Here is a 14,545-nt window from a genome sequence, read left to right on the forward strand (position 1 = left end):
GAACTGCAGTATTACCACACATGTAAATTAGAATATTCATCATTTTCAATAACATTCATTGACTGCCTTCAATCTGCTTATGTCTGGGAATACAATTCAGCTGTTGATTTTTGAAGTCTTGAGTCTATGATTGGGAAAGATCAGTCTAAAGCATAACTAAATAAATCCCATTTTGCTAAAGAGTTTTCCTATTTTACAAAAAGCTTTTAATCAAGTAAGCACTGTTTTTTAAAAAAATAGAAATGTATTCAAGACCAATGTTTTTACACTCATTCACATACTATTTCTCAATTAAAACCTCAATTAAAACCTGAAAGCAGTAACATGCTCTGTGTTGGACACAGTCGTTCAAGAGGACTGTGGGGAAATTTACAAATTAGTCCTGAAGCAAGTACCAATATCAAAGATGCAAGCAGAACCTACAGGATGGTGACACCAGATAGTATTGCCATCCCTACCATGTTAAAATAATTTGGCACATAATCTTACAGGGACAAAAAGCTTAAAGTAAATTTCCATATAATTCATTTAGATATTTGTGCTCCCTTAAGATGATACTGCAAGTGAATTATAACTTGCATATTTTGGGAAAAGAAGTCCAACAGCACATGATAGTTCATTCCAGCTTCTCAGTTGAATCTATTTTCTTTCAAGCATTACAGCCGAACTAGAGTTTACAAATACCAGGTTATACTTTTCAGGGTCAGAAAAAAAATCAGAAATTGAGTACTTGTGGGTTATTACAACATACATATAAAACCGGAGGAAGGCCATTATTTGAATAGCAACAGACGTGGCCTAGCCAAGTGGTAATAAGGGAACTTTCATTTTTCTTGTCAATGCTTCATATTATTGTCATGTATTAACCAGCCCCCCTTTTTACATTTCTTTGTACTTTTACTTGTCGTTCTTAAATTGCCAGAGTTTTGGAAGATTTGTACCTTGCAATTTCCTGCGATGAAAACGCGGTGATCCCAGAAAGCTGTTCTTGATTGAGTTAAGCCGTGTTCTCCAGGGCATTCCTCCAATGCTGGGGCTGGATGGTGGCGTAGGGTTGGGTGTGCCCGCTGGGCTCTCCTTTGGCGTATGGACAGGTGTTCCCTTGGGGGTAGGGAGGGGACTGCCCCTTGGAGAGGGGTGAGGGGTAACCTGTATGATGGGGATAGATTTGGTGCTTGGGTCAGTACTGGAAGGGAGCAATCTAACCGGAGACATAGGGTTGGTCTGCACTGTAGAAACAGCCAGTTGTGGGTTACCCCCAGAAACAGGTGGACGACCCTGAGTATTTTGTGCAGGGATATTCTGGGATGGAGGGACGATAATATTATTAGAAGGGAGTGGGTTAGATTTGGTAGACTGAAGTGGTTTCTCAGCCAATTTGCTCTTGGAAGGCAAAGTTTGTGTCCTTGGGTTGGGTTGAAGTGCTGGCTTTGGTTGCAGAACATGTCCAGGTCTGGAAGTGTTCCTACAAGCATCAGAGTCCAGGGAGGCTTGGGGGCGGGGAGTGACAGGGAGGTCAGGAATCTGAGGGGGGATGAAAAATTTTCTGAGTGGCTACAAGACACATACAGAGTGAGTATCCATGCACATCAAGAAAAGCAACACATACATACACACACACGTCCCATGGGTGAATGGAGAAAAAAAGCCCATTTCAGTTGCAATGGTGCACATTACAAAGAGATGTGAGTTATGGCGATGAGGGTAAAGGAGGTGGGGTTAAGGGTTTGCAAAGAAACAAAACACAAACACAAACAAAAAAACATGCAGTTAGCTGGGAAACACAGCATAATAAAAAAACAGCAGTAGCGGTAGTGAAAACAATTTTGTCACAAGCTTTGTCATATTAACCAACCATGTGTAAGCAAAGAAAAATCACAGAGCGAAAACAAATATGGAGGAAAACAAACTAAAAATAACAGGGCAGGGAGAACCGGGGAAGCTGTGCAGAGAAAAACTACCACACCCCTGAGCTGGTCTGTATCTCACAGGGAGAGAAGGACAAGGTTGAAGGGAGGTGAGGACAGGGAAGGAGGACCATTCAAACCACAGCAACAACCAGCTTGTAGGTATATGGGCTGAGTTTGCCTTCTCCCAGATCAAAATGTCTACTACAACCAAACACAGCAGGGAAATGCAGATAAAAACAGTATGTGTGCAAAAGTATAAAGGCCCACAAATTTCTACACATTTATTATTTCTCCCAATTTCTTTCAAAGGGATACCAGTTTGTTTGTGTGTGTATATACGCAAAAGAGAGAGAAATATTCTTCTGGACCCTTTCCCTTCCTCCTTGACCTTCTACCCAGAGAAAATAATTTAATTTTCTATGTCAGGCTTTTGAATACGAATTCATCAGATAAACATGGTGTTTAATTATGAATCCCCACAATGATCAACAAAACAGATTTGCTCAAATATTCCTACTTTCATTGGATAATCAAGCATTCTAATAATTGGATCTGGTTATAAACAAAAATAAAGTAATAGTATCCACAAGTCACTATAAATGAAACAAAAAAGGAAACTGCTATTAAAAAAATGAAACTGAGAGAACATTATAGATTATACATTAATTATAAAAATATGCTAAGATACTTCAAAATACAAACTGACATATTTCTAAAAAGGTACTGTTATAATCAGTAGGATCATTAAAAGGAGTTTGAAACATAAAAAGCAAAACCCTGTATTTGATCTTCATTTTATAAGTGAAAATTGTAACTGCAACTGAAAATTTAAAAATTTGCAACTGAAAATTCTAAAAAAATTAAAGTGAAAATTGTAACAACATCTGAAAATTACACACACATAGAAACATATTTTCTGTAATTTTTGTGGTTAAATCATTAAAACTATTTAAGAAGTTACAACTGCATAAAATTATAATCTAATTTTATTTTTTGTGTATAATATGGAGATAAATGGATTCAGTTGTTGTTTGGAATTTGGCAAAATGAATGTAATTCTATTGGTTTTTCTTCATCACTCTGGTGGTTTTTAATTATGATATACTATTGGACAATCTAAAATATCTGGGAATAGCAGACACCATTTTACAGTTATTCCATTCATATTCTTCGTATTTCAGGTGGCACTACTTGGACAGAATTGATCCTACAAACAGAAGTCATTACACTGAGTTCCTCAGGACTCTCTTCTATCATTTCACTATTTACATGAAATTGTTGAGGGAAATCATAGGCAGATTTGGAGTTGTTTGCTATTTGTATATTGATAACATGAACATCTCTTTCTCTGTTGCATCTTCACACAACAATGTGACTCCCTTGAATGCCTGCCTACAGTTTGTAATGATGGGGAGGATGAACTGAAACTGAATCCAGACAGGATTGAAGTGTTCATTGAGAGGAGACATAGCTCTAAATAAGGATGCATTTTCTCAGAAGAAGCAGGTGCAGAGTTCACCTGGATTTGGCTGGCTCTGTTTTCACAGCCTGGAATATACATCAGAATTGTAAGGCATGCTTTAAGGGTTAGCATTCCTTCCATACATTCTGATGTATGTTCCAGGCTACATTAAAGTGATACAGCCTGTTATCTGGAAACTTCACTCGATGTAGAATTCGATGACCAGGTTGGTTTCTACAGCTATATTACATCTGAGCTAGAAGCACTACAAAGGCTACCCATTTGTTTCCTGGAGAAATACAAAGTATTGTTTTGAAAAATTTCCATAAAAATACGACTCCTGGGCATGTTTATAGTACAAATAAAAATGCGACCACCAGGAGAATATAGGTATAAAAATATACTTTACTAAAAGCTACCGAGCTTTCGTTTGGAAGCTCCAAACATCATCAAGGCTAAAGAGCCAGTAACCAATGATGACTTAAATGGGTTTGGCTGACATTTGCACCCGGCTCATGGACTGCGTCACTGGTCCCGGCCGGTATTGTTTATTTCTTGGGACTATGATGTCTCTTTCCATCAGTGAGATCAGTTCAGTGAGATCATTTGAAAATCTTCTATAGTGGGTCTATGACAATTAACCATGGCTAACTTGCCACGGGACAAGAATTATACTAATATCAAAGAAATGGTGCAATAGAATCATTAAAGAAAGGATGCAAAAAGAAGGGACAGAATGAAATGTGAAAGAAATTTAAATATTTTTATTTATTTTAAATAATTAAGTTGAATTGTTCAATTGTTCCACAGTGAGTTGTCCCATGGTGAGTTGGCCGTGTGGCAAGTTGGCTGTGAGGAATTGGCCATGGTGAGTTGGTAGTAGCGAGTTGGCCACAGTGAGTTGACTGTGGCAGATTGTCTGATTCCTTCCTACAGTTGCTGCAGACATATCTGTAGCAACGTAAATCTTCCTCACAGTCATTCTGGTCCTTTGGAATATACTAACTCCTAAGCTGAAAAGCTTAATTTCTTTAACAGGTTTAACAAAAAATGCCAGATAAATAATCACAGATTTTTATTTGTTGATTTCAGTTGACTTTAGTTGTTGCTTTTAATTTTTAAGTGATTTTAAATGGTTGATTTTAAGTTTTCTGGTTTTTTTAAATTTTTATTTGATTTTTTTTCTCTCATCTAGGTTGTTTTAAAACACATATAACCAACCCCACTCAAATCTGTCATATTTGTTCTTTAGAAAGAGAAAATGAAAACCCTGACAGGAAAATACTTTTATATAACTTCAAAGAGAACTGGAAACAAAATGTAGGACATTTTGTATAGGGCTATTTTTTCTTTAATTTTTACTACTTTTTATTTTTTTAAAGTATGCAATGTTCTTCAGAACTAATCTGTATTTACAAACACTTAAAAAAAGCCTCTATCATAAAGCCACAATGATAACAACAAGATATAGTTTCAAAATAGATTAATAAATAGACCAACAGAGATCCTGACAGCTCCATTACTAATCTCCAAAGTCCTTCTCAAAAAATCAGGTTTCTACCAGCTTCTGGGATTCCATTTAAATTCATGAATAATTTGCTGTTGCCTTCAACGTTCTACTGTATGTGTCCGGGCTTTTTTAAAAGCAACCTTATAATTTATATTTCTATAACACTTTTTCCATTTCAAATCATAATTTGTGGAATAATATGTGCTGCTCAGTTCCTCTACTCTACACTTAGATCTTTGGAACAACTACATTTAATCTACTATGCTCAGTCATTATGGATTGGTACAAAGCAAAAGAGACATTATAAGATCAGGTCTTACCCAGAATCTGAAAATCTGGTCCAAGACTAGACCTCACATTCCTATATTAAATTAAATGGGATTGTTCTTTAAAATTGAATGTGTAATGAGAGGTTTCAGAACCAAATTTTCAGGGACTAACTGTAAATCAGAAAGATGGCAAAAAAAGAAAGCACTGTAATACAAGAGAAGCTCTCAAATATTCTTCAATATCAAGTGCATCATGCTCTAGGAACTTCTCTCTTTTCCTATACTACTCATTAAGTTCTCCAAAATGATGTATTGGTTTCATTGGTCTGGGACCTTACATATTTTTTTTAAAAAAACTATATCAAAAAAGTGGCTAGCTTATAAGTTTTCATTAAACAAGAATGATCCACATATGACCATCCAATTTGTCATTAACCTTGAGTCCATCATTGCTTTTCTCTAACGGTTTTGTAATACTGAATTTTTTGTACTGTTTTGCATTTTGTAATACTTGCTGATGGTTAAGAAGGAAGTCCTTGGCTTGCTAAATGATGAAAAAGGGCAAGGTAGCTTTGCAAGAGAGAATCCCCATTTCTCCTCAGGGACATTCCACACTCTCCAATTATACAATCTCTTATGCTTCCTATATCACTCTTCTTTAATGTTTCAGTTACTTTCATTTTCACACTAATCCAACTTTGTATGATTCCTGTGCAGACTAGATTTCATTGTTTTTCAAAGACTGTTCAGCTGTGCTTTTCAGTCCCAAAGTAGCTCCATTTTTTTATGGTTCAGTGCCTCACGCTGAATTCGCAATGAGTAGCAGATGTTCTTCTCATCATGCCATAATCTCTCCAACAGTATTTTATAACTGCCACCATGCGAAGAAATAATGCTACTTTAGGTAGCAACAATGTAAGGAGTGAGGCAGGCACAAATTAAACAATGTAATGCTCAACAATGCATGAACAAAAGTGCTTTCACACATAAGCATATCTGTAAAAAATGACTACATTTTGGCTCTCTTATCTCTCGGTTCATAATGTATACTATACAGTATATACAAATACAGTGACTTTTTTTTCTCCCTTTAAGTGAGCACATCTTTCTCCTGTCCTGGCCACTTTTTATAGAGGCACGATTGAAAGCATTTTAACAAACTGCATCACTGTCTGGTTTGGTGGCAGCAGTGCCTCAGATAGAAGGTCCATACAGAGAGTGGTAAGGACAGCCGAGAAGATCATAGGAAGCTCGCTCCCTGGTATTCAGGATGCTGCTTGTAAGCACTATATGCTTAGAGTGCAAAGCATTGTTAGAGACCCCACATGCCCACTTTACGGTCTGTTTCTGTTGCTCCCCTCTAGGAGGAGGTTTCGAAGTATTTCTAGCAGGACTACCCAATTCTGTAATAGCTTTTTTCCCTATGCCATCCATCCGGTAAACTCACAAGATTCGTTTTTCTCGTCATGCACATGTATACATAACCCGAACTAGACTGTGTTGTTTCCCTGTGTCATACAATATATGTGGGTATATGCATAATTCTGCATTTATTTATTTATTTTTGTCATATTTATGTAGTATATATTGGAGGTGGTGACCCTTTGAGAGCTGTATGCAATGAAATTTCATTCTAATGTATGCCGATTAGTGTACATTCAAAGTGACATAAAGTTGTTATTATTCTATTATTATTGTTGTTGTTGTTGTTGTTATTGTTGTTATTATGCTAAGTTTCCTGGCTGACAAACCCACCCCTGAAATCATGGAAAAAATTATTAGACTTTTCCTAGTTCAAATCAAGATTATTAAAATTATGACCTCCAAACAATTTCACTTACCCTTGGACTACTGAGAGGGCTGGTAGACAGGCCAGAAGACGCGCCACTGATTGAACGAGACCTAAGTAGACACAAAGTCAAAATAAAATCCTGAGAAATCCGTGTCAAAAACACACTGCACAGGGCAGCTATCGCTCATTGAATCTCCATAGGTTCATGCCTCTATAATGAAACCTCATATAGATCTGACATATATTTTTCAAAGAGTACTTATCCACAAAGGAAGACAACTTTATTTTGATTGAAGATATGCATAAAATGACATAAAAGTTCAGAGAGATGAATACAATTCTTGTGCTACTACTAAGTTACCTAAATGATAAAATATGCTCCATAAAATATAATAATGTAAAATCATTAATAATAATCTGGTTAGACTATGGATCTAATATTAATCAGAAATTCAGTATCAATTTAAGTTTAATATGAAAGAATAAATAAATTACAACAGAAGGGAAGACAAAATGTTTAAGTTTTTATAAGTAAAAATAGTGAATTATTTACTAAATGATACATTCACATATTCCAGCTGAACAAAATCCCAAATGTAGACATTTGTGGTCTAAAGCCACTCAAAATCAGATAGGATAAGAATTAAATGGTGATTAGACAATATTCAAAAGGCCAGCCCACAAAGATAGTCTAGCTCAGGGGTGTCAAACTGCCGGCCTGTGGGCCGGACATGTCATCCGGAAGCTGCGCCCACCCCATTGCCGGCAATGGCAAAACCGTCCCAATACGTTGCGCGACATCACATGACGTCGCGAGTTTGACATGTCTGGCCTAGCTAGTATTTAATGTCCTATTTATATATTCATGTGAAGCAACGGGACTTTATGTGGATGTATGTTTAGTGGAGCTCCTTATTACTCATTGGTACTATTAAAAGTGCACATGAGTGAAATTGATTTCACACATCAGTGTGTGTGTCATCTATAAGAGGCAGCTATATTTTGGCTCCATCTATTTATAAACATATAACCTGTATAGTGCATTTCCCCCCATTTTCAATCACATATTAATAGCATCACATATTAAATATTTAAATATTAAAAATTCACATGTAAAAATGTCAAAAAAGCCTCAGCTTGAGAGATTTTTTCCCCTGGGTGAAATTGACATTGTAGAAGAAATACAAACTGTATAAAAAGCAGCTAGCAATGGGGAAAGATATCAATGATCACTTCCTTGGATCTAATCTGTATGGCACTGGATTATTTTATTGCCAAACTGAGGGCAGGAGATGGATGTTAAAGTTATTTTCACTGAACAAAACAAAGTAATCAACAAATAGAGAGGTTAGGAGAGCAGAACATTTGAGGTTTGTGCATACAAGCAGACCACGCATGCAAATTTAAAACAGTTATTTTATATACATGCATAGGCCATTTATGTCGCTGCTTCTTCTGCATATGAAATTATTACAGAAACCGCTTATTTCCTACAATCTGGGACCCAAAGCTGGGGGAGAATTAGTCTCATAGGAAACGTGCCTCTAAATCAAAATACTTTTCTTCCGTAAAATGATCTTGCAGGGAAAAAGAAATCACCATATAGCAGCCAAATGTTTGAACAATTGTCTTTGTAACTTAAAGGACTTATGCAAGGAGTTGTATGTGTGTGTTTGGGCCTCTCTCTATGTGTAAAGTGATTTTGTATGGGAGAAGGGAAGATTAGTGCTTATCAGTGCAGTGCTTTTATTTGAAATCCTTCTCCTCCCCAAGGCATCAATTATTCTTTAAAAGGAGGGCCTATTTTGACACCTCATGAAACTTAAGGAAAAGCTTATATTAGCTGCTCATTGAGGTGAGTACTTTCAGGGGAACTTTAGCTTTCTCATCTGGAGCGGATGAGGAAGAAGAGCCTACAGAGCCATCAAGCATAATTACAAGGTGAACTATGTAATCATGAGAAATCTCTTGTAAGAAGGGAAGAATTTTGACCGGGAGATCAGTGTATCCAGTATACCACATTCTCTTGCATGTATATAAGCCTGGGAAATTGTGGGGGGAGGCAATATGAGGCAATATGTCAAAAAATAATGGTTAAAATGGTAAAAGAGATTGGGATAGAGAAAGTTTGGAGCAGACAGTCAATAAAATTATCAGGGGAATGGAGAAAAAAAATGAAAAAGGAGAAAGTCAAAATGTTTCTAAGTCTTCTAACATCTTCCAATCCTGCAAATCCAAATACATCATGATAAGAGAGATGATGCATCTCTCTCTCTCTCTCTCCCGCTCCCCCCCATCTGTGGGTCTGTTTATGTGTGTTTATGCATGTGCGTGAGACAGATTTGTAAAATGGTTTTTTTTCTTTTCTTGGGGGGGGGGAGGTTTGCAAAATGAAAGCCCTCATCTTAAAAGTACTCATAAAACTGTTCTGCCAAAATTTGAAGTTATGGAGAGAATTGTAGGTGTTCGTATTTATCAGGCCCAATATTGGCTGTTCATCATTGCTGAATAAACAAAGAGTTGTGTCAATTAATATATGTATTTAGCTACATATAAATGGTACATCAAATCTTAATTGACTCAAAGCTTATTTATAAAATAACCTCCGAACTGATTCAGGAATAAAATTTCAGTTCAGTACCTGAAAACAAATAGCTATAATGAAGAAAATATGGATTTTACTCTTGGCTAGATGAAAAGTAAAATCTATATTTTCTTCATATATATTTTCTTCTATGTAACACATAGCTATAATGAAGAAAATATAGATTTTACTCTTCATCTAGTGCAGTGATGGCGAACCTTTTAGAGACCGAATGCCCAAACCACAACCCCAAACCCACTTATTTATTGCAAAGTGCCAGGGCTGCATCAGCATTGTGGTGCCCTCGGGGGGGGGGGGCAGGGAGGTGCCTCTGAGTGCCGCTTGTGGCATGCAAAAACCAGGGGTGCAAAAATGGGCCACCATGCTGCAAGGCACAAAAATGGTCGCTGCTGCAGATACAAGGCGATGCACCACGCAAGAACAGGGCAGGGCTAGTGAGTATCACGCAGGCACTAGCCCTGCCCCATTTGTAGCATAAGTGTGCTTGTAGCCCCGTGCACACATGCACGTATGTAAAATGCTTCTTCCTCCCTTTTGTTTCAGTCCTCCAAGCGACAATGCTTGGTGACCTCTGCTCTGCCACCTCTGCTCGAACTTGCTAGTCGGCCGTTTCACTTCCTTTGTGCTGGGCGGGGCTCCTGCTCCAGGCGGCGGTGGCGGCCTGATGGACCTGCTGCTGGTGGCGGGGTATGTGTGCCCACAGAGAGGGCTCTGAGTGACACCTCTGGCACGCGTGCCATAGGTTCGCCACCACTGATCTAGTGCTATGTAACAATGATATTTATAATTTCAAATGGAATATGACTCTCTGCTTGTTCTTTCCCCATCAGACAGAATTAAGACCAGTTTAAATAAAACTGGAGTGAGACCTTTCTCATGAAAGTGGCCTAAAGCAACATTAAGATGAAAGAACCACCAATGCTGTGGACTGATAAAAATCCTGCTTTTTCAACAAATCCACAGGCAGTAATATATTACCATGCTCAGTAATCACACTGGGCGAACAAAAGGAAGAATAATCTACGCCAGACGGACACAATTATGGAAAAAGAAATAGCCATTTTCATGTAGCCTTTCTAATCTCAGGCAGCCTTTAGGTTCACCACAAAATTAGTCTTTCTCAAATGATTCTGATCAAGCACATTTCTTACAAGTAATACACACTTTTAATCTCTGTAGATGAAAACAAAAAAAAAATGTTATTTTACATCTTTTACAACTTTTGTAAATCGTTTGGAGAAGTTCATATTCTCAAAGGCTCAGGGCAGCCCCTGTCCATTTTCTCTGCATGGGTGTGTTCATGCCCAAAAGATCTTTGTTCGGTTGGGGATTATCCACAGCACCTTGAGGCTTTAAGCATCATATTCAGAATGTTAATTATTACTGTCCGAAAGAGCCCTCCAAATGATTCACACAGTTCCGTATTATTTCTTCTAATGCACTCTGGCGAACCGTGCAGTGTGATATAAATATTTTATTACTACAAGTTTATGACAGAACTCCACTGTTGATAAATGTTATAATTAAAGCGACTCCTCTAAGGAGAGATTTGCTAGAAATTAGAATAACATATATAAACTGTTGACTTCATTTGCCTGCCTCATCCATTTTGCAAAGCTCACCTGTTCACAATAAAATTATCTGAGAAATCTCCTGAAGTGGAAGGTTTTCTCACTCCCTTCCGACTTGTAAAGCCTAATGCAGGGGTAGGCAACCTTGGCTCTTTTATGACTCGTGGACTTCAACTCCCAGAATTCCTGAGCCAGCATGGCTGGCTCAGGAATTCTGGGAGTTGAAGTCCACGAGTCATAAAAGAGCCAAGGTTGCCTACCCCTGGCACCCTAACGCTTAGTATGAGGTAACAAAGTGTCAGACTCTCAGTCTTTCCAACAAGATTTCTTCAGATTAATTGCATGCAGTTTGCTTTTAATTATTACTGTATCCTTTGAGAAATTTTAAATAAGAGCGAATAATAAAATAGAGAAATATTTAAGTAATAAATAAGGCATTTCAGGTTTTTTTTTTTAAAATCAGAAACAAGGTGGATAGATATGTCTTTCTGTCTTTTTAAAAAAATGGAGGCTAACATATTTTTGTCTCTATAGGTAGTCCTTGACTTAGACCAAAACTGAACCAAAAATTTCCATTGCTAAGCAAGAGAGGTGTTAAGTAAGTTGTGCCCTATTTTATGACCTCTTATGCAACAGCTGTGAAGCAAAAGACTGCAGTTGTTAAGTGAATCACACAGTTGTTAAACGAGTCTGGCATCCCCCCACTTACTTTCCTTGTCGGAAGCCATCTGGGAAGGTTACAAATGGTAATCACATGACTCTGGGACAGTGCAACCATTATAAATACATGTCAGTTGCCAAGCGCCTGAATTGTGATCACGTGACTGTGGGGATGCTGCAACAGCCGAAAGTGCAGAAAATGATTATGTCACTTTTTTCAGTGCCATTGTAATTTCAAATGGTCACTAAATGTATGGTTGTAAGTTGAGGACTACCTGCATTGCACTTTACCTCACCAACAGAAAGTGGTATAATTTATGCAAAGAGAAATATATACTTTTTTTTTAAAAAAAGAATGCCATTGCTTGTTTTGTGTTTCTATGACAGAAAAAAATGAACACTTTTTTATTTTACTTCTGTCATATAATATTAAAAGAAAAATGCCAGAGCAAATGATAGTCACTGTATTCTAACAGCTTAAAGAAACACATGCCGTCTGTGTTGACCTGTAAGCATTGCCATCCCTTCTACCGGCCAACAATTTCCAATGCACATTAAAACCATCCCATTTCTTGTACTTTGCCCTACAGAGCCAAAGAGACCTGCCCACTCACAGAAGGCATTTTCAGTCAATTGTTGCTCAGCTTCAGCCAGTTAACAGTTGAACAAAGAAGATATGCCAGGCAAGTTTCCCTCACTCTCTGCCTGCCTATAGCTTGCCAACAGCTGAGTTTATCATTTTCCCAAGAAGTTCTAGATGAACCCCACCAATAAACAAATGATGGTTCTCCTTTTTTGCAGAGAAGAAAAAATTTTAGTTGAAGCCACCATCACCACCACCACAATCACCACCACCATCACCATCACCACAATCCATAAATTTGTTCACATTTCGAGGTGTTATGTGAATAGTGCCCACAGAGGAGGAGCTGGTGTGATGGGACTACAATGAAGTGGCAATTTCTCAGGAAAGAGAAGTGGGGGGGGGGAGGAAGATATGAGGCAGCCCAACCCAGAGATGGATAGGAGACAGAAGAAGAGAGTAAGAATAGCCATCTACCAGGGTATAGCCATTAGAGTGAGAGTAGTAAGGGTTTAGTCAGGCAAGTTTCTGTCTCTTGTGTGTAAGCAAATAAAGAACTGAACTCTGGAAGAATTGCTCTACATCATTCTTGGACTTTGCCTGACAGGTGTGGACTTTGGGTGCTTTTCATGCTCATTTAAGTAAAGGCTGAGAAGATGAGATCAGATGAGGATAGGATTCTCTCCATCTTATCCCAGGATCTCAATTTCTTACATACTTGCCACAGGGATCAGAAGTTTCAGGATTAAACAAATACAAAGCAACTATTATTCTTGCTTTCCTCTTTTTCTTCAGGAAGGGCTTAGATAACAGAAGCCCCATGAACAGGGAATAGTGAAAGTGAAAAGACAGAATTTGGATTTCACTATTATGGTAACACCAGTGTAAGTAGGGGAGTGAAAATCCTTCCCTTAATTTGTAATGCTGCTTGAAAGCCAGAGGATTACCTGTCTTGAGAATGCAGCCTCTCTTCCTTAGCTATGTGGTTTAAGTTTCAATTGCACATATTTCCGCACCACCACCAATTCAATTCCCCAGTCCCACAAAACAAATATAAGATTGGCTCACATTCATGTTCATTGATATTAACCAACAGAGGAGGGTTTTGTTTTTTTTTCTCAATAAGTGCCTTGCCTCTTCATGGCTTAAATTCATTAAAGTGCTCATTTCATGGGGATGTTTTTTTTTTAACAAAAAAAATTCAGTTGCCACAAAGAGGAGTTGCAAATTCACAAGGCACTGTCCCTGAACTACAATTAGTTTAGTTAAACTGTAGAAGGAAGTTAGGGGAGAGGCTGGCTTCAGCCCAGGAAGTAGGGAAACTGAGGAAACTGCCTACTCTCAAGTACTTTATCAGTTCTAGCAGGATAGTGTTTTGGCAAACCACAGCTGTGATGGTATGTGGAAATACTTTGGAACACAGGAGGAAAATCCACAGCCTGCACAATGGTCTGATAAGAGGCAGCTCAGTCTGTGCAAGTGGAAGGAACTTATAGAAAGTATTTTGGAAGGGACCATTCCTAATTTTCCAGAAACTAAAGAGAGGATGGGAGAAATATTTTCATCTTGCAAAATTCTGTTTAATGTAACTTTAAAATAAAAATAGTGTTGACGCTCCTGATTGTACTTCCTATCTGGACAACCTCAACGTGACTAATAATTACTCAATGGAAAATAAATTCAATTGGCCATTAAACACCAACAACAGTGTAAGACTATACAGGTGTGGAGATGATTTTGTAGAGGAGCAAAGCTGTATCTGGAGGTGCCCAGTAATAACCCCTGCTTAGGCAGGACTTCAACCTTAAAGATGGGAAGGAGCTGCATCTAAGCTGGCACCAAATCTTCCAGTTGGTGTTAGCTATTCTAATATTACTGCTTCTCACTCTCAAATTATATTTGCACTTGCAAAACATCCTCATAACCTTAGCGCAGAGAGTGCAGATAAGCAAGTGATGGAGAGTCAGCAAAAATGGAGTTTTGGGAAAGAGAAGAAACGCGAAGGTTGAAAAGATCCAAAGCAAAGGAGATACTACTGACTATTGATGGCAATTTGTTTCTGACTGCTGCTGATAGATTCCTCACTCCAATATTCAACCAGAGGCAGGTTCAGGACATATAAAAGAAAGCTACTTTCCAAAGTTGAGTTCACTGAACTAGTGAACAGAGAAAGGAAAATGGAG

At 37.9% G+C, this 14,545-nt stretch overlaps 1 protein-coding gene across 14 annotated transcripts in view; it reads right to left on the bottom strand.

The window, feature by feature from the left end:
• BRSK2 (BR serine/threonine kinase 2) overlaps positions 1-14,545 on the bottom strand; it is a 255,960-nt gene that overhangs the window by 53,659 nt on the left and 187,756 nt on the right. For 8 of the 14 annotated variants that reach the window (XM_039332144.1, XM_039332143.1, XM_039332139.1 and 5 more), the window contains 2 exons: positions 6,993-7,053; positions 942-1,554 (listed from right to left, as the gene is read on the bottom strand). In XM_039332144.1, the coding sequence (XP_039188078.1) occupies positions 942-1,554; positions 6,993-7,053 (674 nt within the window). The remainder of the gene's footprint in view (positions 1-941; positions 1,555-6,992; positions 7,054-14,545) is intronic. The other 6 variants (XM_039332151.1, XM_039332150.1, XM_039332149.1 and 3 more) reach the window with 1 other exon arrangement.

The sequence above is a fragment of the Crotalus tigris genome, unplaced genomic scaffold (assembly GCF_016545835.1).
Source record: "Crotalus tigris isolate CLP2741 ecotype Arizona unplaced genomic scaffold, ASM1654583v1 scf7180000024450.1299024, whole genome shotgun sequence".
Taxonomy (NCBI): domain Eukaryota; kingdom Metazoa; phylum Chordata; class Lepidosauria; order Squamata; family Viperidae; genus Crotalus; species Crotalus tigris.